The following is a 26,351-nucleotide window of genomic DNA, read 5'->3' as shown; positions in this document are numbered from 1 at the left end:
AAAAAAAAAACCTTTAAATTAAGATTTTCTTCTGGGGATGCGCTTTTCTTACTAAGCTAGAATGATAAAAGGACATAGTGCTATTATTAAAGAAAAAAGAAAACTAGAACTGTTTTCAGTAGTGATAGTAGTTTGAGATTTGTTTTTATTTTCAGGAAGACTTTTATGGAAATAACCTTGATTTTATTAGCTTGTGTTCTATTTTATACCACAATCAGAAAGAATAATTACATTTAATATGGAGAGCTGAAAAATTAACAGAGTTAATAGTCTTAAAGATAAGATAGGAATGCTTTCTGTATGTGATTGTGAGGTCTTCAGATTTAAAGAAAAAAACCAACAAAACCACATGAACAAACCTGTTATTGTGTAGCTTTCTCTTTCTTCACAATAACTGCAAAATTTATTTTGAAAAATAATTTCTCACTCAAGTTTACAGTATCACTTATCTCAAAGGAGTGTTTCACAGTTTGACTAATTATACAATTTTAAAACTTCTGCTTACCTAAGGGTAATATTTCTTGGCTGTCATCATGGTAGATGACTTGACTTAGAATTTGAAAGAACATCTCATACTACAAGCTGCAAGGTCATTCAGAATTTGAAAAACAGTGCAGGTGTCCAATATGAGGAGAAATCTGCTGTGTGGGGGTCTGAATACTAGTGAACATTATAAAGTTTGGACTGACGTAGGACCAAAAGCTGTTCATCATTAGCTTCTTTCCTCAGCTGCTCTAATTGCAGGAGTGCATTCGGATCCACCTAAGGCAGAAAGAAAACATATTAATATTTTACAGTAGTCATTTAGTATACATTAATTGTTCATGATCTACTTCATGATGCCAAAAATTCCCCAGAAAGCAGATTTTTATGAATGAAAGATTTGACTGTGAGAAGTTTCCTTAGCAAAACATGAAAAAAATAGTATAAAGAATGTCTTTCCTATAGTGTACATTTTTCCATATTAAAAAATCAATTGAAATGTGTTTTTATATGACAGAAGTATGAAAGGTCAATTCATTCCCTCTCTTTAGTAGTCACTGAGGGGCCTATTTTGGCAGCACTGAAGAAGTTCTGCTAACAGCAGAGGGAATAGCAGGATTTGATCATGTCATACATGATATCTTCCATCTTACATTCATCCCCTTATTTTAAATTTACTCACATGCCAGAATGTTTTCGGGACTGGAGTTTTGAAATAAAAGTCAGCTTGTCTTAGATAGGTTTGTGTTTGTGCAAAATACAATTTTGGTATGAAAAAGCAGAGGTTATTTATAGAAAATCTTACCAAAACATATGCGCTAAGGAACAAAAGATAGTTCTAATTAACATGTAAAGCTCTGTATATTATTTTAGAGTAGCATATTTAGTGCAATGAATCATTTGTCATGTAACTAGTAACTAGTTTTGTAGCAAATACTATACAAATACAACAAATTGTTGTAGCAAATACAACAAATTCTGCTGCTGAAGAAACTTTTCAAACTGAGCCATCAGGTAGTATAAAATTATTCCATCTTGTGATGAAACCACTGTGATTTCCTAAACGATTACGGGCTGTCAACAAATAGCTTTTTATTGATCTTAATTTAATATGCTTCTTTAAGAAAAAGAACAAAATATTAGCTATGGTTAAAGAGAGTGAAACTTTGTACACTTCCAGTACTGTGAAATGATACTTTCTGAGTAGAATTTCTTCCAAGATTGTAGGCATGAAATTTTCTAACTTTTCAGTCATAAACTTAAATATCTTATAAAATTCCCATATATTATTTGTCTTCTGTAGTGTATAGGAAGTATACAGTGGTTGTTAATAAATATGCTATTTATATGAAGGCAGAACATTATAGGTTTGCCCTTTTTTAGGTAGTAACTTTTGCAGTTTTTTGATATCTCATTGAATATAGTAACAGATGAGTGGTTTAAAGGAAAAGAAGTAGCAGTAGGCTGAAAAGGACAGCCCCTGTGAAGACCTTCCAAAATCTGTGGAGAATTTGTGCAAGCAGTAACAGGATCATAAATGCTCTTCAGTTTGTGGATAGCTCAGTGGCTTATACAAGAATCCTGTTGTCATAATTATGTCACTGGACTCCACTGCAGTCAGGAGGAGAACTGGCCTGAGACTGCATCTGTGTGTCCACAAGGAGACAGGATAATTTGTGCCTCTCAGGTAACCCTGGGGAATTGGAAATTAGAAGGATGAATTTTGAAAGGCTTTTTTTCTAGGTCTTTTCCTGTAAATTTTCCTTCTTCGTTGGTAGCTCGTCTGTCATCAGTTGCTTTCCTTTTATTTTTTTAATCAAAGAGTTGTTTTATGGTGCCATTTTTGCAGCTCCTTTTACTGAACAGCAACTGCAGGCACTCCTTCCATTCAAATAAGCATTTAAATGTTGTATATATAGTTACTGGCTCTTGTTAATTAAAAGTAAACCGGGCAGTTTTCCAACATATGTAATCTTTAATGTAACTGTTGTACAGTAGTGTAAAGGGTAGTTTTCTGTATAGAATTTATTGAAAAGTAATAACATTTGAAATTCTGCTATCCAACATTTAAAAGCACCTGATTAGCAAGTGAAATTCAGCTATCTTTTGCACAGATTCAAGCAGCTTTACAGAGAGGGGTTTAGGTGGGTTTGTACAGGCCATGTGTACCAACTGATGAGCAGTGGCCCTACCCAGAAAGTATCCTTTTCCGAGAAGGTGAATGATGTTTTTTTCCTTGTGCATCTGGTGCTTGAAAACAACATGCTGCCATCACATCTTGTATGAAGAAGGGTTAGAGCAGGAAGCCACCCTCTGAGAGCGTGCAAAGTCCACTGCCTAGGGCCATCGCAGCAACACAGTGTGTGATGGAGGGGATCTATAAACTGGCCTTGCTGCAGAGCTTGTGTTGCTTGAGGCCTTGGTTAAGCTCTTTGCTGGTGTTAAAAGAATGCCAACAGTTGTAAAAATGGGAGGTTTTGCAGCTGTCTTTTAAAATAGGATGATGGATGTTTTGGGTATGAGGATAGTCTGTAATCATATCACACTTCCTTATTGTTCTGAAGAGAGAGAACAAAAAGGCATATGAACCTACAGTGTCTTTACATAGAACAACTAGAGAGCTTTGTTTAGGACTGTTTATACCACACATTGACAACAAAACGGGTAGCAGGGCATAGGAGAGAGGAAACTTCCTGCACGTCCTTGGGTTCACTCAAGAACTGGAACTAGTACAACTCCTGATAAGGTTATTCCATAAAGCATTCCAAGATTATCAGCAGGGTTGCACTGTATCATAAAAGAAATAAAACAAACAGGTAGAATATAGCATGCAGAAGCAGTTTTCCAGCTCCTCCCATTGCAGCACGTAAGTGACACAGTTATAGTTAACTTTGGATTATCAATCACTGTGAAGCAGAATGGGAAGGTTGTGCATTTGAGCAGCTTTTTCACTGGTTTTGCATTCAATGATGAGGCTCTCGGAACCAATGCTAGACATGGAAATGGCAAACTACAGTGAAGTTTTAGATCCGACGTATACGGCACTGGAGTTCGAAACTATGCAGATTCTGTATAATGGAAATGGTGAGTGCTGCTCCATGATGCAAAATCAAGCCAGTTAACAGAAAAAGTGAGGTTTCGTAATGCTATGAAGTTTTAGCTAAATGTCTTATTAATGGAGCATTTGGGGGTTGTTTTGAAACTACAAATCTGCTCTTTTACACTTCATCACTAACTCTGAGTTAATAACATTATAATTCTTTAACATTAAGGAAAATAAAAGAGAGGTTATATGTAATAAAGTAACTGAACTGTACTGTCACCAGTCAGTTAATCAAAGGAAGAAAATGGTGTATTCAGCAGTTGTTTTATTTACTGTAAGACAAATGAATAACTAGTATTGACAGTTTGGACATGAAAGTATATTTTGTATATAACATTTGGAAGGACAGGACAAAATTATCCAGAGGCTTGTGAAAAAAATTAGCTACTGTTTCTTGATTCTTAGTTTCTAATTGTTGGACTAATATTTTATTTATTTAAATGTTAATCTGGCCTTTCTAGGTATGTGTATATATGAAATGGAGTGATTTTTAAAAAAAATCATATTGGCTTTCTAGACACTAATGTTTAGCTGAGAAAAACTATTTGCATTTGGCTAATGTAACATTTTAACTTTAGGTGGAATTTTTAATGCAATAAATTTTGAGAAATTGTATCAATAAGTTATGCTTGAAATAGGAAGCACACCATTTTATTCTGCCATCATTGAGGACTGCCCAAAAAAAAAAAAAAGGGAAATCTCAGTCTATTAAAGTGAAGAAAAATATCAGGCAAATTATACTACTCTAAAATGGCTTTCCAAATCTTCTAATATACTTTAAAAATTGTTTTATTGTATCATAAAGTATAATTCATAGATCTATTGTATTTTTAAAAGGCAGAACAAGTATTTAGTGATTTGCAGGAAAAATACTTAGGACCTGCATTTCCACATATCCCTGCCATATAGAACCTAAGTTAGTCTTTATTGTTGGGCTTGAAGTTTTATCTGAATTTCTGATGTTACTTTACAGCAAGCTTAGTAAACAGAAAGGTAGATTTGGTTATTGATTTAGGAAGAAAAAACAGACCTTTATGCCCTAAGTGATTTTGAAGATACCAACAATGATTATGTAACTTTTAGATGATTTCTCTGCTTTTTGTTCTAATATGGGTGATCTCATTGGTCATTTGTTTTTTGCTGAATAGCACCCTTTCAGATCTGTTAATATTACATAAAATGGGAAAACAGATTAGGGAGATTATGCTGTGTTGGTGATAGAGCTAGTTAAATTATTCACTGTAAGTGATTAGTTTGACAATTATTAGTTATTAGGTGTAGCCTTTTTCTGTTTAGAGTTTGCTTTGAGTTTAGCCTAAGTACTTTCTTACAGAATTTATAAAAGCATTGCCTTGTAGCTACAGTGCTAGTCTGGAACTGAAAGCTGCCTCTTATGAACCTTCCTATGTGTCTTTTCTAGCTGTGTAAATTAATCAGAAACATTCAGAGAAGTTTAACAAGACACATTCAGGCAGATTATGCAGTTCTCTGGAAATCAAAGAATTTTGCAAAATCAGGTCAATTTTCCAGACATTTTGTTTCAGAATAATACCAAAGAAAATAAGTATATCCTTATATATATACAAAACTTATACTGCTATGAAATATTCCATCATTAAATTTAAATATTGTGGGTTTAATTATTCTACTGTATCACTGTGATGCAAAATTACAAAACTCCAAAAGAAATTTTTTTATTTTTCTAGCTGAAGTAATTCTGTAACCTATTTTTAAAAATAATTTTCCAGTCATGACAGACTTAGTTTTAAAATAAAATCTTTACAGAACTGAATTTTTACTCTTAAGATTCCATTTGTATTTAATAAGGTTTTAGTATAATTCCTATCAATTATGTCTCTGTAAAACAGAAAACAGTATTGCTTCTTCTCACTTTGTCTAAAGAACTCTGTTTAAATTGTAAGCTTTTTGGGACACAATGAAAATTTTAAAATATATTTGTGTAATACATTTTGGTTGGATCTAGTAGAATATGAATAACAATATGTATCAATATTAACAGTTTTACTTTTCAACCTGTCCACTGTTCATGAACTCATGTACTTGACTTTTGAATGCATGTTTGAATAACTAATTAATGTGGCACTCTTTCCTCTTTCTGACTGAACAACTACAAATGTTTAGGGCATATTGCAAACAGCCTTCCTTTTGTAAAACCAGAAGCATAACAGAAAAAGCTATTTTGCAATTATTTCTTTGAACATGTCTAACGTTGTGACTCAAAGAAGAATAAATATGTCTGTTTTGATTTCAAGTTAATTTCTTCAGTATTGTTTACCATATTCGGTGACTAATTGTTAACCACATAGCTAGTATTCTTTTGTGCAAGTAAAGTCTGCACCAATGTTCCTTTGGAAAATATGTTCAAGGAAATAACACTTAGATAGTCTTCTTAGCGCGCATTTTTTTTTCCATTAAGTATTGTGCAAAAACTGACTTGTCTTTTTTTTTTTTTATGTCACGTATGCAGTTGTATCTTTGTATGATAATTGCCAGCTCCTATGAGACTGATACAGGAGATCTTTGCCAGCTGACTAGGCAACATTGCTTGGTGCCAAAGTTCCTCTTCATGTTAGTAAGAATGTATATGTAATTATACACTTTAATTTTTAACCCCTTTCAGCTGGAAAGAGTTTAGAATAAAACTATTTGTTGTTGCAAACTTCATAAATTCTGTTAACATCTCTATGACTTTGAAAGTGTTCATCTGAATAAGAAACAGATGTAATCACATACACCATGTTATATAAGTAGTAAGTGGCAATTAAAAGAGAAAAGGCCAGAAAAAGCCTCCATTTAAGTACAAATTATTCAAGGGGTGGTTGTTGAAAGTCTTGTCCATAACTACGTATGTTGTTCTTGCCTCTCCTCAGACAGTTCAGGAGAAGCTGTCAACATGAACGCTGCTGACAATGGGGTCAGTAGTCTCTGTGCAATATGTGGAGACCGAGCGACCGGAAAACATTACGGTGCTTCCAGCTGTGATGGATGCAAGGGATTCTTTAGACGCAGTATACGGAAAAATCACGTCTATACATGCAGGTATTTCAAAAGTTCATCTAGCGGCACTAAATTAATGAATTTAAGCAAAAATTACATTCAGACCTTTTTAGACTTTTCAGAACTATGTCAGGGTATTTTCAGCTTTTTCTTAAGGAATTCTAACCAGCATTTTTGATGAGCATGTGGTTCGTGGTATATTCTTATGATTGCAATAAATGTATTTTATTCAAGACTACTTGTTATTACACATTCCAGATAGTACATTCCAGATGTCTGTTGATATTGTTGATATCATTACACCACTCAAGAGCTGTTTCACTCTTTTATTTATGATTACAAAGGTCATTGCCTGAAAAAAAAAAAAAACGGAAAAATTCTCATATTTTCACTGGCAATATAAACGGTGTATTTCTTAACTGTTTTCTAAAAATTATTTTCACTTTTTTTTCTTATGAAGGCAGTTTCTGAATAGAAAGTCTAAGATTTATGAGTCTTATTTTAAGGCCTGTACAAGCACATCTGCACATCTTCCCACTTTGGGTGACACACTGCTCTGTTGAGTGACCATTTTCCCCCCGTCAGTCTGAATGGCAATCTGCTAATTTCCATATGTCTGGCTGCCCAGATTATCACACTGCAGGTCTGTGCACCGTGTTTGACGAATTGCTCTGTGCATGCACAAGTATATAAAATGTCAGTTTTAAGCAGTGCACAGAATATATGGAAACCTCTGTGAGCTTAGACAAATCACTAAAGGAGAAAACTTTTTGTGAGAATGGCTTGTTACTGGAAATGTTGTTTGCTATGATCGTCCTTGGTTGCTTAATACTCTTGCAAGGAAATCTCTCCCTTATAGACATACCACAGTGATATAGCATAGACATACCCCTAAGTGGTGTGACACGAACTGATATAAGTGATTTCAAGAAGAGGTCTGCAAAACATAGATCTATTAATCTAACACATGCACAGCAAAAAGGCAGAAGCAAACAGGGAGAGTGGGGGATGGCTCATATATTCCCCTTAGGCACCCCGATAGATGTGCATCAGATCTTGGGTAAGCCTTCTTTTAGTGTCACAGTCTGTGTGTTTCCTCCCATTTCCTGCTTAAGTTGTCATCTGTAATGGTACAACATGTAGCTTGTTCATTGCTATCTCCCAGAAGGAGTAAACTTGGCCAGTCAAGGGTATTGGTTGTGCAGCTAAGGGCTGCTCCGTGCCAGTGCCAGTTGGCATTTTCCTCGATTGTCCTTTCCTTTTTCTATTTGTAGCTTTTCTTCTTTTTTTCCCCCGCTGCCACTTGATGCAGCCAGTTACTGACATACTTCACAAATAAACTGAGGTGTAAATGATGCACATAACTCTGAAATTTTCCACGCTTGCCCATTCCAGTGCATATATGTGTCCATACACACACATATATTCCTGCAAACCAAGCAGGTGTGAAACACTTCTCAAGACTGATTAATTAAAAAAAAAGTCAAAACAACAGAAGAAACCCAGTGGTCATTGACATTATTCTGACAGGCTGGATTAGCTGGTTTTCTTTTTCGTAATCAGGGTGCTGCTTTATTAATGCTTTATACATTTACCTTTTCTTGTCTCTGATAGATTCAACCGGCAATGTGTTGTTGACAAGGACAAAAGGAACCAATGCAGATATTGTCGTTTAAAAAAGTGTTTTCGAGCAGGAATGAAAAAAGAAGGTAATGGAGTAATTTATTATTTGATATACAGAGAGAAATAATCTGAATTAGTTTTAAAATATAATAGAAATTCTAAAAAACTCCAGCAGAATAATTCAGTGGAAAGTCTGCTATAATGCCTTCATGATGGAGAAATGCTTTTATATTGAGGTGAAATATGCGTCATCTAATTTTCAGGTGGGTAAGCAGTTCTAACACTTGGGGCATTAGCAAATCTGTGGGTTTAAAGTGAATTTGCAACTGTTTAATCCATGAATCCTGGCACCAAAATTCATTGATTTCTAAGTGTTGATCCATATCCTGGAAGAGGTCAAAGTGTGAGATTTTAATTTTAATTTTTACCAAATTTGAGTCATAAAATCTCTGTCTGGGACTTTGTTTCTACCCTGTCTAAGTAACGACAGTGACAATTTACTGGTACTTCCCTTAAATTTAAATGTTTGAAGCATTTAAGCCAGAGGAGGGAGTGTGAAGTTGAACAAAATAGTGGCGGGAACAGTAGTGGTAGCTCTCAGTGGAGTGTCCACATTAATTAAAAAAAACTCTAATCTCATTAGGGCTTAATATGGGAAGATTGTTACTTACACATCTGACAGACCTGAAGGAACATGGGTGTCACAATGATCCTTCTGTCAAAGCGGAAGGACCAGACCACCACAGGGGCAGAGCAATAGGGAAAGAAAGGCAGTGGGAATATCAGAGGATTTTGTATCGGGTTGTTGGGGCTGTTGCTTTACTGGCAATTACAATGTAGAGGCAAAAGACATCCTGATGTGGTTCAAATAAGCACTCAGAAATGGTTCATCACAAACTTTGCTGCCTGTTTTGTTTGGAGCATGGTGTATCTGCCTGAAGGCCAGTCTGCAATGTGATGTGTGCAGTTCTCCTGTGCTGTAACTTCCCTAAGATAAAGGAAGCTTTTTCTTTGTGCTCTTATATATCTATACTATAGTACTGCTTTGCAAGTGATCAACTTTTGGTATGAGGTATGATTTTCTCCTTGCAGCTGGATGAGGATATTCTAAACAGTGTTACACTGTGTATGTATGAAACCGGTTTGCTAATTCTTGCAGATCTCCTTGAACACAGTTTAGCCTTTTGGAATTTGAGCCATTAAAATCAGTAACATATGGTATATGTATTATCAATCTGACGGGAAGAAAAGGGAAGACCTATGTGTCCACAGCAGCCCTAAAAGTTTTGCAAAAGGCAGAGCTTCACAGACTTTCAAAACCTGGAATTAAAGAATAGTTTAGCTCAGAAGGGACATCTGGAAGTCATTGAGTCCAGGCCCCCATTTAAAGCAAGGCTAACTTCTAGGTTCAGTCAGGTTGCTTGGGACCCTGTCCAGCCAGGTTTATACAGTCCCTGAGAGGGGAGATTCCACAACCTCTCTCAGCAACTTCTTCCAGTGCTTGACCACCCTCATTGGGAAGAGTTTTTTCCTTATAACTAATTGGAACGTGTCTTACTGCAGTTCGGGTAGTGTCCATTGCCTCTTGGCCTTTCACTGTGCATCTGAGAAGAATCTGGCTCCATTTTCTGTAAACCACAGAAATTAAGACCTCCACCTCCACCTTTGTCGTCTCTTTTCCACATAAACAAAGATGCCTCTCTCTGCTTCACCTTGTGCGTCTTGTGGGTTACATCTCCACAGCCCTCTGCTGGACACTGCCCAGTTTTCCAGCATCTTTCATGCACTGGGGAGCCCAAAATGGACAAATACTCACTTCCCTCAAGATTCTAATGCAGCCCAGTGCATGCCTAGCTGCCATCACCATGAGGCACGCTGCTGACTCATGTTTATGAAGTGAAGATATATCCTGCATGGAAGTTTTAACCTAATTTACACCACTGTACCTCCTCTAATCCCACTACCTACAAAACTTTGATTTTTCGTTGTGTCCAAGCCATGTTTATTCAAGGCTTCCCAGTGCTAAAATAATTCAAAACACTGAACTGTACATTTCACTGCTTGTGTGTTGTTATATACCTCTCTACACCATCAGGGGATGTCTCATAGCGTAAGTGTAGCATAGTCTATATGATAGTTTCTCAGCTTGTTTCTAGCAAATAATTTTCTTTTCTGTAGGGTGAAGGTGAGAAAGGCTTCAGCTGGTAAAAGCTATACAAGCCATCTTTGAAGAACTATTCCCCCTTTCTCATGGAGTCCTGTTTAAGGCAATTTTAGCCTGAGCTGACCAAAAGGGTTTAGCAAGACAGACAATCCAGTCTAATAATCCAAAATTATGCATACGCAGGAGAAAATTAAAGCATTTCCCTATGATTCTCAAAGTGTTCCACCAGTGACTTTCACTAGCAATTGTCAGAATAGCTTAATATTTTTCTAATACTAATCAGCACTGACCTTATTTTAATTATCTATGTAGCTCTTAAGCTGCTGAGATTCAGTGGGTTTTTCTCCATTCTTTTAAAAAAGGTTATATTTTTTGTTTTCTGCCTACATGAACATTTAGCACTTTGTGTTTATCACTGCACAACATTTCTTACTGTGACCTTAATAAAAGGCCCATCAGTGGGTGTCCTTGGCAAAAAGTTAGTACACCTCTGGAATAAACTATGTGCATTGTTCAGATAAACCCTGAAAACTATTCAGTGTATAGAATATTTTATTTTTTTTATTGAAGCCTTTGGTACTACTCCTAAATTCTGTAATGCAGATTGTTTCCCACAAAATAGCAAACATATCTTTGGAAATAAAGCTGCAGCTCTTAAAAGATGATGAGATTCCTTGTGCAATAAAAAGATTTTGATCAGCACAATTCTCTTTTTTTTCTTTTCTCCTTGGCCTAACCTTGGACATGATCTAGGTTTTAGAAAAATCTGATTGATAGTTTTATTTTTTCTTCTTCCTTCAATTCAAAAGTAAGCCTTCTTGCTTCATAAGCCTTACATGTGCTGATTAAGGATTCCTTATCCAAAGCCCTTTCAACTGCCTTCTTTTGGACCCCATGAGACAAAACTTACTGGCCTGAAACATTTTTCCTGTTTTTTGTTTGTTTTTTTTTTTAACTTAGTTAATATTCTGTAAACTGACTAGGAGCGCAATGTCACTGAGAAGGAGCATAAGATTTAAGTTTCAAAATTATCTTACTAGTGGATTAAGTTCGTGATTCATTCCTGTTCCAGGGTTTCTCACAGGAGAGCAGGAGTAGGGCTTTCAGACTTCCTCTGACAGACATTTTGTTAGTGGTGGTGCTGTACCTCTTGACCTGTTCAGCAGTCTGGAGGTGTCCATTTCTACCACTATCATAAAGCCTCACTTATTAAATTGGTTAAAATAACAAAACGACAGCATGTGTTCAAGTTCAAAGGAGGAAAGAGGTTTTACTGTAATAAAGCCAGTCACAAAAATGCTGATAATTCAGTATCTATCTACAAGTAGTTATATATAGTTTTTACAGACAAATAGCATACAGATAAAGACCATAAACATGTGTTGTCATCCTTCCTCATTACTCAGAGCTAAAAGCACAGGGTCTTTTTTAAATGTCATACCTTTTGATTCTTATAGTTATCTAGTAAACTTCTGAAATGATATTGTGTGGCAATGTCTACAAGTCAATAAATGAGATGGTTATTGTTTTCCAGCTGTACAAAATGAACGGGACAGGATAAGTACAAGAAGAAACACTTTTGATGGCTGCAACATTCCCTCTATTAGCACGTTGTCACAAGCTGAGGCACTCTCCCGTCAGGTACTGAGATCTACCACAAATTTATTTGATGACTTTAAGACTATTTTTTCTAAAGTTAAATACTTTTCAGTTTCTTACTGTAATAAATAGAGTTATTGAGATTACTTTTTTCTACTTCCGAAATGCACCCAGCTTCCTCTTCCCAATGAAAGAACCAGTAATAGAATACATTCGCAAAGCAAAGTCAGTAAAAAAAATTATTTGTCCAGGACAATATGTCCTAGGCACCTTTCTTAATAAAGCTTTATGGTTCTTACTGCTTTTAAATCAGTTGCTGTCTCAGGCAGCTGGTGGCATCTATCTATCCTTGAGGCCGGCTTTCCCATGAAACATTAGGGAAAAAATTGTCCAAAGCCATTACATGCAAAGGGGTGTGGACACTCATTTCCTTACATTCTTTTGAAAATCCCACTTTTAATATCCTTAGACATTATAAATAAGGCAAACAGAAGTGTTCCAACTGCAGAGTCTATCCACATCTCGCTTTTAAATTTTCTTTGTCTCATCTGAACTTCATTTTCTTTTTTTTTTTTTTTTCCTATCCAATCAATTGCTGAATGGAACAGTCTCCAGTCCTTTTCTGCACCTCAGATAAATCATGGTCATTGATTCTGCATTCTTGCACCTCTTACTAACTTACTTAGAATTTAACTGCCACCTTTATGATTTCATGCTGACTGATTTATACATCCCCAAATGTTTTGTAATCTCATCCTTTATCAGCATCTCTCTTAGGGTGGAACTGTCTGTAAAGAATTGATGCAGGAATTACTGGGTGATAGTCTTTGGCACATATTGCATGTCTGTGCAGACTAGATGAACATAATGGACCTTCCTACCTTTCATACCTATACAGTATGAAAAATATACCTGTTTTTACCTCCTTAGTAATTCTTTGAACTTGCTTATTGTGCTTTTTTTCTGTTACTCCCTTAATCATTTCCAACTGGCATACGCAATTCAGGAATAAGAGCTGTCTTAAACAGAATCACATCCTCAGCCTTTCCTGCCAGAAAGTTCTTTTCAGATGGTAGGTTCCTGGCCTAAAACATCACCTTGTGTATACACACAAATGTATTCTACTTATTATTTGGTATGTTGTAGTAGGAGAGAACTGCTCCCACTATGCCAAGCCTATATGAAGATACACTCTTGGCCTCAAAGACCAAGAGGTCACATAAACATGATGGAAAAGTAAAGTCTTAAAAGTCCTTGTTTCTCCCTCAATCGAATGGGTCTGTAAAATTAGTTCAGTCCTGAGGAGATACTTGGAGGAGGTGGCAGTGTCACAAATCATTGGCCAAGTTCTTCAGCTGTGAAATGAGGAAGAAGGTGTCATTCATCCCTTTTAAAACGTTCATACTAAAATAGGGAAAATGAATTATTTTTCCCTGAAGATCCCTTACAGGGGGAAACTGTCCAAGTAAGGTTTTTGTCCTGCAGACGCAGGAGAGGCTTTCAGGAATATGTAAAAATGAAAGGGGCATGCTGGACTCTTATAGGAGTAAAGACGTGTCTCTGATGGTTCTCAGGACAACAGGGATATAGTGCTATATTGTCACGTTTGTCAAGTCATTGATGGGTACAAGTTGCACTGGGAGAGGTTTCATCTCAATATAAGAAAGTGATTTTTTACAGTGAGAACAATCAATCACTGGAACAACCTTCCCAGGGACATGGTGGAGTCCCCATCACTGGGGGTTTTCAAGATGCGATTGGACAGGGTACTAGATAATCTTATCTAGGTTCCCTTTCCCACAAAAGGTTGGATGAGATGATCTTTCGAGGTCCCTTTCAACCTGGGCTAGTCTATGATTCTATGAAGTCAGCGACTCCCATGTTGCACCTCAGAAATGAGAAGTAGGTTAAAGCAACAGAGAAACAGAAAGAGGAAAGTTCACAGCTTCCTATCCTTGTGAAGAGATGCAACCCTAGGAGTTCATAATGAGCTCCATGGCAGTCATCCCATGAATCCCCAGCAGAAGCTCACCAAGTAATTTCAACACAGAGTCTAGTTTGTCCAATAAGGTGTAATTTATAAAGATGCATAGCTTTGATTAAAAGATATTAAAGGAAGGACAGTATATTTAGTTCATGAGTCAGTAAGTCTAATGGTTAAACGAGCTGCCTGTTCTTTACCTTCTTGAATTAACTTCTAGTTGGTGCATGGTGGTATCTTTTTCTGGTAGATCAGAGTGCCTCCTGCTATCAGAACTTTCTTCTTTCTGTAGGTATTTTCGAATCATGATCAAGACTCCTCTTACTCTTCTGGAAAAAATGAAATATTCTGAATTTCTTTACTCTCTTTCTGTACTGAAGGTTTTCTAGCCTAAATCATTCTGGAGGCTCTCACCTGAATAATATTCAGTATTTTCAACTTGTTTTCCTAGAAGAAATGCCAGAAATGGACTCATGATTACAGCAGGGATTTCACAAATGCTCTGTCTACAAAGAGACAACAACTCTAACCTTTTTCCTACATGGCAGCCTTTGAATTATGTGTCTGAGGATTTTTATCACCTGCCTAGATCCTGTATTTCTCCGAGAACTAATGTTCAGCTGGTTAACTGCCGTTAATATCTAAGCTGTTTTCAATGTTTTAGACTACTGAATTACGTAGGAAGCACTGAGCTTTAGTTCAGAAGTGTAACTCCTTTTGACTACCCAGGGATAATGGGATTTCACCACAGATCCCACTGGGGGATTTAACATGTATCTGGGAACGAAGGGAATCTGGTAGGAGTCAACCTAAATAGCATCCACCATCCTGAAATTTGTAGGTACACAGTATTGGAAGAGCAAACAATGTTTGGGGTTTTTTTGTGGCAGGGGGGAGAGGTGGGGAAGATAAACTACAGTATTTCTTGAGTATGCTTTCTGATAAAATGAAAAGTGAAAGTCGGTTTCATAGGCCTTGTACAGTGGTGGGGTGTTGTTGTTGTGGGATTTTTCCTTTTCTTTTTCTTTTTCTTCTTTTTCTCTTTTTCTTCTTTTTCTTCTTTTTCTTTTTCTGTTTTTCGTTTTCTCTTTCTTCTTCTTTTCCTTTTTCTCTTTCTTTTTCTCTTTCTTCTTTTTTTCTTCTTCTTTTTCTCTTTTTCTTCTTCTTTTTCTTCTTCTTCTTCTTCCTTCTTCTTTTTTTTTTTTTTCCCCTGGTATGATAGCAGCTATAAACTGATGTTCTCTTCTCAGGCTTGGTTTTATCTTAAGTTGTCTTTCCTGCCTGGCTTAAGAGCAAGCCTGGTTTTGTTCCTTTCCTTGAAAAGTCATTAAGAATTTCAGGATTTGGCTCAGTTATTATGTGAAAGTGTCCCAGCTTCAGGCCCAGAAAGATACTGCTCTCTTCTTATTTCACAGAACACTGTTCACTGCAGGTGGTCTAATGCACACTCATATGCTTTACATTTGCTCTGAAACATCTCAGGCCTCTGCCTATACTGCTGCTTCATCATTACGAACTATTCTCCTCCAGGCGCTAAAAAACCCCCGTTGTACCTTCTAAAGTTAATGATACTTATCTTTTCACTAGAAGAACATGCTGCCCCTTTATCTCGCTCTTTCTTTGCCCTTAATGTTACTGCATGCCCCTATGAGCTCTTTTTTTTTCTGAAGTGAAGTAAATGTCAACCATTTTAAAGGACTAAAAAAAACCCACCTCCCCAAATAATAAGGGCTCTGGTATATTTAAAAATAGTATTTTGGAATGAGAAAATATTGTATCATGATATGAATAGCATAATTTTTAACATACGCTAATACACACTGGTAATAATGAGAAATAAAATTTTATAATTTATGTGCAGACTAATGGTCCGTATGGTAAAGGAATTTCTCAAGAGTATGCATGATTATTGCTGCAATTTTTTGTTAAATTTGTTGTTAACCAGTGAAAATGCAATTATATGAAATTTAACATTGTTAATTTTTTCTCTCATTATGGCCAGATCTCAGTCTCCAGTCCTGGTGCTAGCACTGACATAAATGTTAAGAAAATTGCTGGTATTAGTGATGTCTGTGAATCTATGAAGCAACAACTTCTGGTCCTGGTGGAATGGGCTAAATATATTCCAGGTTTCTGTGAATTACCACTGGATGACCAGGTATAAGAGGAGACCAAAGAAAGAACTTTAATTACTGTCCTGTTATTTCTGTGATATTTAAATGTTATGATTAAACACTTATTTTTTTGTCTGGTCAAATAGAGCTGGGTGCTAGACCCACCATCTTAAAATTTTTAAAGTTTTGAAATAACACCACCACAAAAAAACAGAGGAAATATTGGTAAGGCTCTAGCACGTTAACAAAAAGAAGCAGCAAACCAGTATGTCTTTCAGTGTTTTGTGCTTTCTGTATTCTTTTGGAAGCAGAGATACCAAGCTGCGTGCAAAAATGAAAAAAATCTTGTAAAAAAAGCCATGCTTTTTTCTGACCTTGCAAAGTATTTATTTTATGTTCACCTTTCATTATAATATGGTTTAAGACAGTGTGTTATTTAATTTGAAGCAGGTCTTCTCTACTTGCAAAAAATAAAAGCCATTAGAATCTCAAACACATGCCAAACATACTGATACCAATCCATGGCAAATAATCTTTCATATAATACGATGTACTAAAACTTTATTGTATATAATGAGTGTGGGGGAAAAAAAGCATCAAACCTTGAAAATTCTTAAGGGTTTTTATGACAGAGGTCTGATCTATCATCATATCTGTAATATATCCTAATATATCACTGGGTTTCAGAGTAAGTTGTGCTGGCACACTCAGAACCAGTGTCTCCGTGTTGTGGTACGCAGTTGTCTCACTGGCCACCTGGGCAGGAGGTTAATTCATGGCTCAGGATCTCTTGATCCTAATCCACCAAAATCTGATTCAGCTTGAAAATGTCTTTTTGAAGTGGAATTGTGTAATTCCTCCTTTTTGCCTCTTCAAGCTCTTAGTTTTTAACAAAATCCTGCAAGGAGGGTTAGATCATCCTTTGGTGTGAGATTCAAACTGATTTCATTCCCTCTTATAGTCTTCCTTAGGAGTATGGAGGTGTTCCAGGTCACAGGAGATCCCCCAAAACAGGAGCTTAATGATGTCTTTGCAGACCCACAGAATATGATATGTGTGCACAAACTCAACATACTGGAATAAGTTAAAAATCTGTTCATGTGAAAGAAGGACAATTTTAAATGCATTGGTTACACAAGGGCAACAAAAGCAAGCAAAAATATTGCTGTTTTTATTGTTAAGATGGCATGAAGGAAAAGAGAAGGGATCAGACCTCATTAAAAAGTTCCTGTCTGTATTTAAAAAAAATAAAAATATATCAGCTTAGAAAGATAGGCTGAAAACACCTCTGCAGTGCTTGAAGAGTGCATGTTGGGAAATACTCCAGAACCTTAAGTGCCTTAGAAGTGTAGTGACAAAGGTATTGGGAGTTAAAACAAATGCGCCTTTTGCATTTGTGATTGCCTCTTTCTAAGGGGCATTGTGCATTTAGTTATATAATAAACCATCTGGTTTTGAACAAATGATTCCTGATCTGGGAATCAGCTTGATTTACAAACCATAGAGCAGGCCAGAGCAGGTAAGTTAACCCTACTGAGAGCCTGAAAAGTCTTAAGACACTAAGTATTCCTAGGTGCTGTGTACCTTTACATCACTCATAAAGTATTGGCTTGGATTCATAAGAAAAGAATTACTTGCCAAGAGAGGAGTTCCTTGAGAAAATAGAGGCCAATGCTGAAGTTTCAAGCAGACATTAAAAACAAAGGGAAGTAAACAGGTGACAAAAGAGCAAACTAATGACCACATTTTTAAGTGCCTTACTGTTATGAATCAGGTTTCTTCTTTGTTGACAGGAGTGCATATTTTAGCATATCTGGGTTTGTTGGGGAAAAAGCCAACATAAATGTTTAGTTCAAGGTGAGAAAAATGAAACACTGATAGCGCCAAATTTACTGTAACAGTTCATTCCAGCCCACCAGAGTCTTTAGTGTCATCTTAAAATTCCAGAGAAAACTTTGTTAAGGGGATAGGCACTCAGAAATAAATGCAAGTATTGTATTTATTGAGAAGTATTTTGCCGAGCCGTATGTTTAAAATCTAGACCAAATGCTGGAAGTGACAGAGGATGACAATTTAATTATAGTGTGCTGTTAGTACAGTGTTAAGGTTTTTACATTCACTTTACATTTTACATTAGAATCTTAACAGTCGTAAACATGTACCTATAGCTGAGTACACTCACAGTAATATGCATCCTCATTTCTTTTGCCCTTATTGGAACTTACTGCTTTATCTTCTAATGAGTTTGCTGTTTTTTTCTTGAGGTTGCCCTGCTAAGAGCACATGCTGGGGAACACCTGTTGCTTGGAGCAGCAAAACGGTCCATGGCATATAAGGACATTTTACTTTTAGGTAAATATTGGGGTTTTTTTAATTAATAGTGAAGATGTTATAGTACATTAGCAACCATGTAATCACTTAAGTGGGACAACTGCTCTGGCACAATCAAAGCAATGCATTCTGTGAATGCTAAATAGCTATTAATGATAAAATGTCATGTGCCCTGTTCCAGCAAAAGCAGGTGGACAGTTTCCTGTGAGTTAATATGGCTAAAGGTTTATTGGATACCAGAAACCACAACTTAAGGGAGTTCCTGGCAAAATGTCTCCTTACATTAGCATCCTTTCTGCATCTTTGTCCCATAAAAAACCAGAACAAAACAACAACAAAAAAAACCATAAAAAAACCTTTGCTTGAAAGACGAGCAGCCAGCCTGTGGCCCAGGTCCTAATTTCAGTCTTCACGAAAACCATTTATCTGGAGCTTTCTCAGGAGCCCTTCAGATGTAGTCAGAGAAAACCCTACAGGCTCGAAAATTGGATAGCCTGTTCCCTGCAACTCGCTTTCCCAAGAGCCCTCTCACTGCTGCCTTGACAGTCGCCACGTGGCCATTGTGTAAACAGCATGCCTGTTGTTCCCTGCCGTGTGCGAGGGGTGTGCGTCCGTGGCACGGTGAGGAGCCTTGCCTGCACAAGCACGTTCTTGGTCACTTGAAATGGATCCTTCACTGGGTTATATGAAGAGAGCATGGCTGTTAGGGAAGGGGATGTCGTCGCGTGGTGGAAGCATGTCTTCCCTTCATTCACACAACAGAGAGGTGCAGTGATATGATGAGATGTGTGCCTGTGTGTATAGTGATGCAATGAGGTACTTGTCAGCATTGTTTGACACAGCACTCTGCGAGTCTGAAGTGTACCCTGCCAAAACCAGTCTCATTAAACTTGTGGAGCACTTGGGCTGTTTTGTGAGAAAGTGTGTAGGTCTTCTTGCACAGGATTTTGTACGTGAGGCAAGACTATGCGGAATATGGATTCAAACTAGTTTCTTCACTGGTGGTGGGGTACAAAGAGGTTTTCCACTGCTTGTTCTCCATCCACTTTGGGCCTGCCTTTTCATAGCTCTAAATCAGCTTGAGTTTATTTTTACACATATAATAACATTGAAAGGACAAGAAGGGCTTGTTCTGGAGGTATTACTCTCACCAGCAATCCTTGCAAGTTAAAAACTATACAAATTACTTTCTTAACCTAGTTCTTTATCTAGATACCGTTTTACTGACAAAATTAACATAAATAAAAAGGAAATATTTGCAGTTTTATTGGGATTAGTGGGTAATAAGGAAACTAATGATAAAACAATAAGCAGAAAATTATAGTCAGTATCACCAACATCAGCATATATACCAAAAGAAGAAACTATTTGAGGCTCCCAGGCTTATTTGTGATACTTGGATGTTGATATCTATAAAGCTTATGAGTCATTTTGGCATGGATCTTTTGTGATATAATCATCAGCTTTTCTTTCAAAAACTGTTTGGTGGCTTCTGGAAGCTCTGTGGCTTTCCCAGTGTTCTCACCACTTATGTTAGATGATTTCTGGACAGAAGGTGAATTAAGATGCCATGATGGAGACTTCTCCAAAATGGAAATTTAAAATTAAAAAAGCAGGAAAAATTAATTCGTTACTGAAAATTTTATCACGCTTCTAAATTTTATTAGGAGTAACAGAAGCATCTGTTAGAAAAAGAAGCATTCTTGGTGTCTCCTCTGAAAGACGGCTTCTTTGTCTGTTGACAAACCTGATCATTCAGCTTGAGATGTATTATTTTAATGGGGGAAGAAGAAATTTTAAGATGAATTTACGATTATATTTATCTACTATGTAAAGATAAAGGCCTACTTGCTCCGTACTTGTGCATTCAAATATGGACCTCAGTGCTGTGGACTAATCAATAACTGTACATGTTGGCATATTTACATGCACAGATTATTTACTGGGTGATAGCTATATTTTGCACATATACTTTGTTTGCAAAGAACAGTTTTGTATGATACAAAGGAGAGTTATTACTTTAAAAAAATTAATTTAGGCAAAATGAAATGTGCTTTTGAAAATAGGCTTCATCTAGTAAGTTACATCAAAGTCTTTATGTGATCCCACATGTTGGTATTCTTTCTCTCTAAGGCAACAATTACATAATCCATCGCAACAGTACTGAAGTAGAGATCAGCCGAGTGGCAAATCGGATTCTAGATGAATTAGTTCGACCCTTCCAGGAAATTCAAATAGACGACAATGAGTACGCTTGCTTGAAAGCAATTGTGTTTTTTGATCCAGGTACCTTTTTGAAAATATCTCTCAGAATTATTTTACATGTGATTATTTTGAAAGTAATTTTTGTCAATGTAGCATCTGCTCATGTTATCTAGCTGGATGGAAAAGAACAAAATGAAAAAAAGTAAGATGCTCCTCCCAAATCATAATCTGCCTTGACTTCAAGTTTTTGTCATTTTTTAAGATGCAAAAGGCCTGAGTAATCCAATGAAGATTAAGAACATGCGATTCCAAGTCCAAATCAGTTTAGAGGATTATATTAATGACCGTCAGTATGACTCCCGAGGAAGATTTGGAGAACTTCTGCTTTTACTGCCTACACTCCAGAGCATCACTTGGCAAATGATTGAGCAAATACAATTGGTTAAACTATTTGGAATTGTTAAAATTGACAGTTTGCTTCAGGAAATGTTGCTGGGAGGTAAGTTAACAACTTGTTAAATTTACCGTGTTGTATTATGTTGAATTTAGCATACTGCGATGTTGAGGGAATCATGATGTAAGGAAGCACTTTGACCATGGCCTCGCTGGCTAAGCTTTGGGTGGTATGATTGTTAGCTAAAGCCTTCTTGTCTTGGCTGCTCATCTTGTTAACTCAGTCCTACAACCTCAGAATGTGCTGTGTACTTCTCAGTCATTGCTGGTATCTAGACATACAATCCCCTAGTCAGATGCAAGAATCCTTACAACTATTTCATGAAATCCACTGTTAATGCAGTCAAAACAGTGAAAATAAACACAGTGATTAATATGGTTAAAGTCTGGTTAAATTGTTTAATGAATACCTAGAGGCAATTATTCAAATTGCCAATCAAAATATTTGCTCCGCAGAAATGTAATTATCGAAGTATAAGTCACTGGCAACAACATGCTCTTTTGAATGGATATATGCTTACGCTATTTTTGCAGGTACTTCTAATGAGGCCAGTCATCTGCATCACCCAGTGCATCCTCACTTAGCCCAAGATCCATTAACTGGCCAAACTATCCTCATAAGTTCAATGTCTGCTCCCGTACATACAGAACAGATTTGTAAGTAATTGCAAGTTAGCCTTCTGTCATAACTTTTCACTGTTACATTTAAAAATATTAATTAGAATGGTAGCCTGTCAGTGCTTATAGAGTTATTTCATCAGCACTCTTAAATTAAAATAATTGTGCATTAAAAATGTATGTATATAAGCAGTGTTAAGTAAGAGACTTTGACCTGAATTTAATATAATTTTAAAAATTCAGCACCATTCTGATACATCGTTTTCACATGCATAATTTTTAAAAACTAAAAATTCTGATAACTAAAATATCCTATTTTCCTAGCATGCCAAATGTAACAACTTCCTTTCAGCGCAGTAGTATGTATATGTGTATATAGAATAGGCCAGTATATAAAAATACATAATTCTTTCTATATTCTTTTTCAGCAACTCCAGAAACTCCATTACCTTCCCCTCCTCAAGGCTCTGGGCAAGAATACAAAATGTCTACAAATCAGGCTTCAGTCATTGCACAGCAGTCTATTTTGAAACAAAAACCATTGTGATAATGTTTCTGTCTCTTACTTGTCCGTCCTTCCTTTCTTCCCCCCTTCCCTCCCTCCTTCCTTCCTTCCTTCCTTCCTTCCTTCCTTTTTATGCACTAGATAAATTGGTAGGACACTTGCACATTTAAAATCTCAGGATGATAAAGGAAATTATTTCCTCAGCAGCCACTACTGTGGGTGTTTCTTAAAACACCTTGCGATTTGGAAAGTAATACTCACTGTTCTGACTGCTGCATACAACTGTAACTGTGGACACTGCAGTCTGACAAATATGTATAGAGGTTGATATTATTTTTAGATCTTGTAACTGCACAGATTCATTTTTTATTTCCTGTTTAGTTGTCGTCTTAGTATTATTGTTTTAGATGTGTATATAATTTTTTCATTGTGACGGAACTGGTTAGTGCTTGTTTAGCTGTGAATTGTAGACATGAAAAAACGGATTCATCAGATAAAAGCCAAGATTCCATTAACAGTAAAACAGGAGGCCACCAAACAAAGCACATGCATTAAATAAAAAGGAGAAAATACTTAATGGACAGAAATACCCAACTCATTTTAAAAAATTCTTGCTTTGAAAGAACCATGTATTTCAAGTAAAATTTCAACAAAAGAGTTGAATCCTCCCTGCTTACCTATTTGTATGAATCAGAGGGCCTGCCGTGGGCAAATATGTTTGAGGACTTTTAAAAATCTGTACACACAGTAATGTCTACATCAGTCGATTGGACAGTGCCGAGGCACGGGTGCTAGCATTTATATTGCTAAATTGTTAGAACAAGGACTGGTATGCGTTTTGGTCAGGACTAACTAGTACTCTCCCAAACGATTTCTGGGCACACTTTGGGAATTAGGCTTGTCTAGGGACACTTTTCACCACGTGCTTTGGCTATGGCCACCTCTCTTCAGGGGCACAGAGAGTATAAATAGGAACATGGCCAGACCATGCCACTTGACCTCAGGGATGGAGTGTAGACTTTGTACTGTTTGATTTACCAGTGTAAATGTAGCCATTGTATTTATTTGTCTAACTGGCTGATGAATGCATGTTTCAGCAATCACTCTAAACTTCACCTATATGTAGTAGCTCTGTGTCTGGAGAGGTATGGCTTACTAACTCAAGCAGCAAATGTGCCTGAGTTCAGCTCCAGATGTTTCTGGTTTGAGTCATGGTATTTCAAGCCAGAAGACAGCCAGCACACCAAATACTTGTCCTCTGGATTTTTAAGAGTTTTCAGAACCTTGGGATGAATTGATTTACTGTGACGAGCCCCCTTCTCCTCCTCTTCCTCCCTTTCCAGTCTGGGGTGATCCAACATTCACTAAGTTTTGTGTCTGGAGTCTATAATAATCCATCTGAATTTGAACCCTCTGTGGATTTGCACGAAGGGGACCTTGTGACACATACTCACTTGGGCATTTACTCAGTTACAATTTGTGAAAATAATCTATTATGATATATAAAGTGATCTGTTGTTCATACAATACTGACATCATAAGAAAATCACCACTTTGCACATTTTATTTATTCCAGACAGCAATGATTTTCCTTTAGTACTTTTTCTTCCCAGAAGTTGTGTAAGAGAGAAACAGAGAGAATAAAATATTGCAGTTTGCTGAACTATTGCAATGAGAAAACATAGTGGAGTCAGAAATTCCGCAAGGCAAGGTGTTGATCATCCTGAACCAGACACCTGCATTAATCACAGCATCCAAAGATGGTGTAGTTAAACCTCTGGCTTTTAAAAGTTGCTCAAACAAACTGGTATGATTCTTCAGCTACATTTTGCAGGCAGGAAATGTAACACAGTAAATGCTGAGCTGATCTGAACATTCAAAAGGCTTTAATGAGAATACACTTACCACCAGGTAGATGCTGTGTTTCTTTATGTTATTTTAAAGTAGTTGCTTTTGTAAAGTAAGTCTGCATACAGTAGCTCTTTATGTTGACCTTTTGCTTTTTAGAGTGTTTTTCTTTTTGTTGGCAACTGTTTACTTTTTATCAATGCATTGCTTTTTTTACAACTCCCTTTTAGTATGAATTTTTATGACAGAATAAAGTACTGAAGTTTTGCCATTAACTTTAGGGGAATCCAGACTGTGCTATTTTTACAAGTTGGCTACCAACACTTTGTGGGGCAACACAAAGTTAAAGCATGCGTGAGAGACACTGAAGAGCCCAAAAGTTGACTGATGGGGGTCACTTTTGTGTACTTGTCATAGAAAGAGTGTTGGGCTCAAGTTGGATCTGCATGACTTTACTGGGTCAGATTAATTAAGTCAGTTGCCTAAACATGGCAGTATTGGTCTGACTAAAAACATTTAACTGGAAATAAAAAGTAGTCCCCAAGTTGGCCACCCTTGCCTTATATAAGCGATGTGCATAATAGTTTAATGGGTTTAGTTTTCACATGGTACTTTAGATATCAAGTGTACAATAAAATGTTTTCACACACTGCCAAAAGGTACTGGATGAAAAATATACTTTAGTATTTTATCTGACAAAAAGTTGTTATCTATTTTGTATGATATATTACATTTTTGAATAAGAACACCGCTGTAATTTATTGGGAAAAGCTGATTTATTTTATAAATGTAACATTATTTTTGTAAACTTAATTATGAACAATCAGAAATGATTAGCTTTGTTAAATATTAAATTATAATGAGATGTAACTTTATATGTTTGAACTCTGATACCAAGTTTTTGTGCTGAGCATTTGCAATTGAAATGGTTGCTGGAAATATTTCAAATGGACTGTTTTTCATCAAAGCTCAATAAAGAAAAATGAATGATCCAAATGACACATTTGCCTTTTGGTAATTTTCTTACTATTTACATAAACAATGACAGTGCTTTATATTGCTTATGTTATAAATAAGTATAAAACTAACATGCTTTCATCTCTACAGTATTCACAGCATCACAGAATGGCTGAGGTTGGAAGGAACCTCTGGAGGTCATCTTATGCAAGCCCCCTGCTCAAGCAGGATATTGAAATCATATGAAAGAATATGATGGCAACATTTTAGTTGATTCTACTGTAGCATAGCAAAGTATTACATAGCTATGGTTTTCAATTTTTAGTTCTGACTCAGAAGAGAACTGAAGCACATGCTTAATTCCATCTGTGTTTAAAATGAAGCATATGTTCAACAGCCTTTTTTATTTTCTGGACAGGGATAACTTAACAAATCACTCCCTTTCCTTGCTCTAGTGCATTGTTATTTAGGCTAATTCAGTTGCAACTAAGCAGTTATTTATTTTGTAGATAAAGACTTTGAAAACTTTAGAAAGACTCTTTAAGATATATTTTTTTAGATAATCAGTATCTCCTCAGCCTTGGAAAGTATGTTCAGTCATATGTCTCCTTTGAGTAGATTTTGAATAGAGGTGGGGTTTTTTTTGATTGGGTGGTGGTAGTAACACATTGAACTGGGCTGTTTGCTTTTGCTCACGTGCTCTACTCTGGAGCGCAGAGCTGCAGGGCAAAGCTACCGTGGGAGGAAGAAAAGACTCCACTTGTGAATGCTGGAGATCTTCAGGTCCCTCTGAGGAGCTTGTGTCTGTGGCTGATTGCTCCAGATGAAGAATTTCTCTGCCCTTTACTTGTAAATGCTGACATGGGTGAAAGTTTATGATTTTAGGGAACAGAAGAGATGTTTTTTCAGCCTACAATGGAGAAAACATGGAAAACCCCCTACATCTTCAACGCCATGAAGTCCTGACAGACTCTTCTTTAAGGATTTCCATAAATCAACTTTACAAACAGGTCCAATAGGTGTATCAGGAGTGTATATTTTACAGAGGGAGATGGATGTATTAACTTTCAGTTCTAATCACTGTACAAAATTCCTCCCAACTAAGGAATTTTGAATGTGAGTGAAGGTATTTGCTGAGTTCCAGGAACCTTCTGTGACAGAAAATTTAACATTCTCAGAATATAAGAAAATTTGTTATAGCTCTTAGTTAATATTTGTACACTTGGCAGTTCTGTTTTCACCTCAAGGATGTCTTTCAGTTTGTGACTCACTAATTTTTTTTATGTCTTTCCAACAGACTATTTCCAGTTGTGCACCTCCAATATTTCTGTAACTTATGCTAAAGTACA

At 36.5% G+C, this 26,351-nt stretch overlaps 1 protein-coding gene across 2 annotated transcripts in view; it reads left to right on the top strand.

Moving 5' to 3' along the window:
* Positions 1–25,041, top strand: part of HNF4G (hepatocyte nuclear factor 4 gamma) — a 62,851-nt gene extending 37,810 nt beyond the window's left edge. Inside the window, exons 3-12 of one of the 2 annotated variants that reach the window (XM_041123204.1) lie at positions 3,401–3,567; positions 6,478–6,646; positions 8,219–8,313; positions 11,926–12,032; positions 15,974–16,129; positions 18,350–18,437; positions 20,550–20,702; positions 20,884–21,120; positions 21,609–21,731; positions 22,121–25,041. In XM_041123204.1, coding sequence (XP_040979138.1) covers positions 3,450–3,567; positions 6,478–6,646; positions 8,219–8,313; positions 11,926–12,032; positions 15,974–16,129; positions 18,350–18,437; positions 20,550–20,702; positions 20,884–21,120; positions 21,609–21,731; positions 22,121–22,239 — 1,365 coding nt within the window. In that variant the 5' untranslated portion in view covers positions 3,401–3,449 and the 3' untranslated portion in view covers positions 22,240–25,041. The remainder of the gene's footprint in view (positions 1–3,400; positions 3,568–6,477; positions 6,647–8,218; positions 8,314–11,925; positions 12,033–15,973; positions 16,130–18,349; positions 18,438–20,549; positions 20,703–20,883; positions 21,121–21,608; positions 21,732–22,120) is intronic. The other variant, XM_030012771.2, reaches the window with a different exon arrangement.
* The last annotated feature ends 1,310 nt before the right edge of the window (positions 25,042–26,351 follow it).

This window comes from Aquila chrysaetos, chromosome 4, assembly GCF_900496995.4.
Source record: "Aquila chrysaetos chrysaetos chromosome 4, bAquChr1.4, whole genome shotgun sequence".
Classification (NCBI taxonomy): Eukaryota; Metazoa; Chordata; class Aves; order Accipitriformes; family Accipitridae; genus Aquila; species Aquila chrysaetos.
Note: the sequence above shows the minus strand (reverse complement) of the source record. Positions and strands in the feature narration are given on the sequence as shown.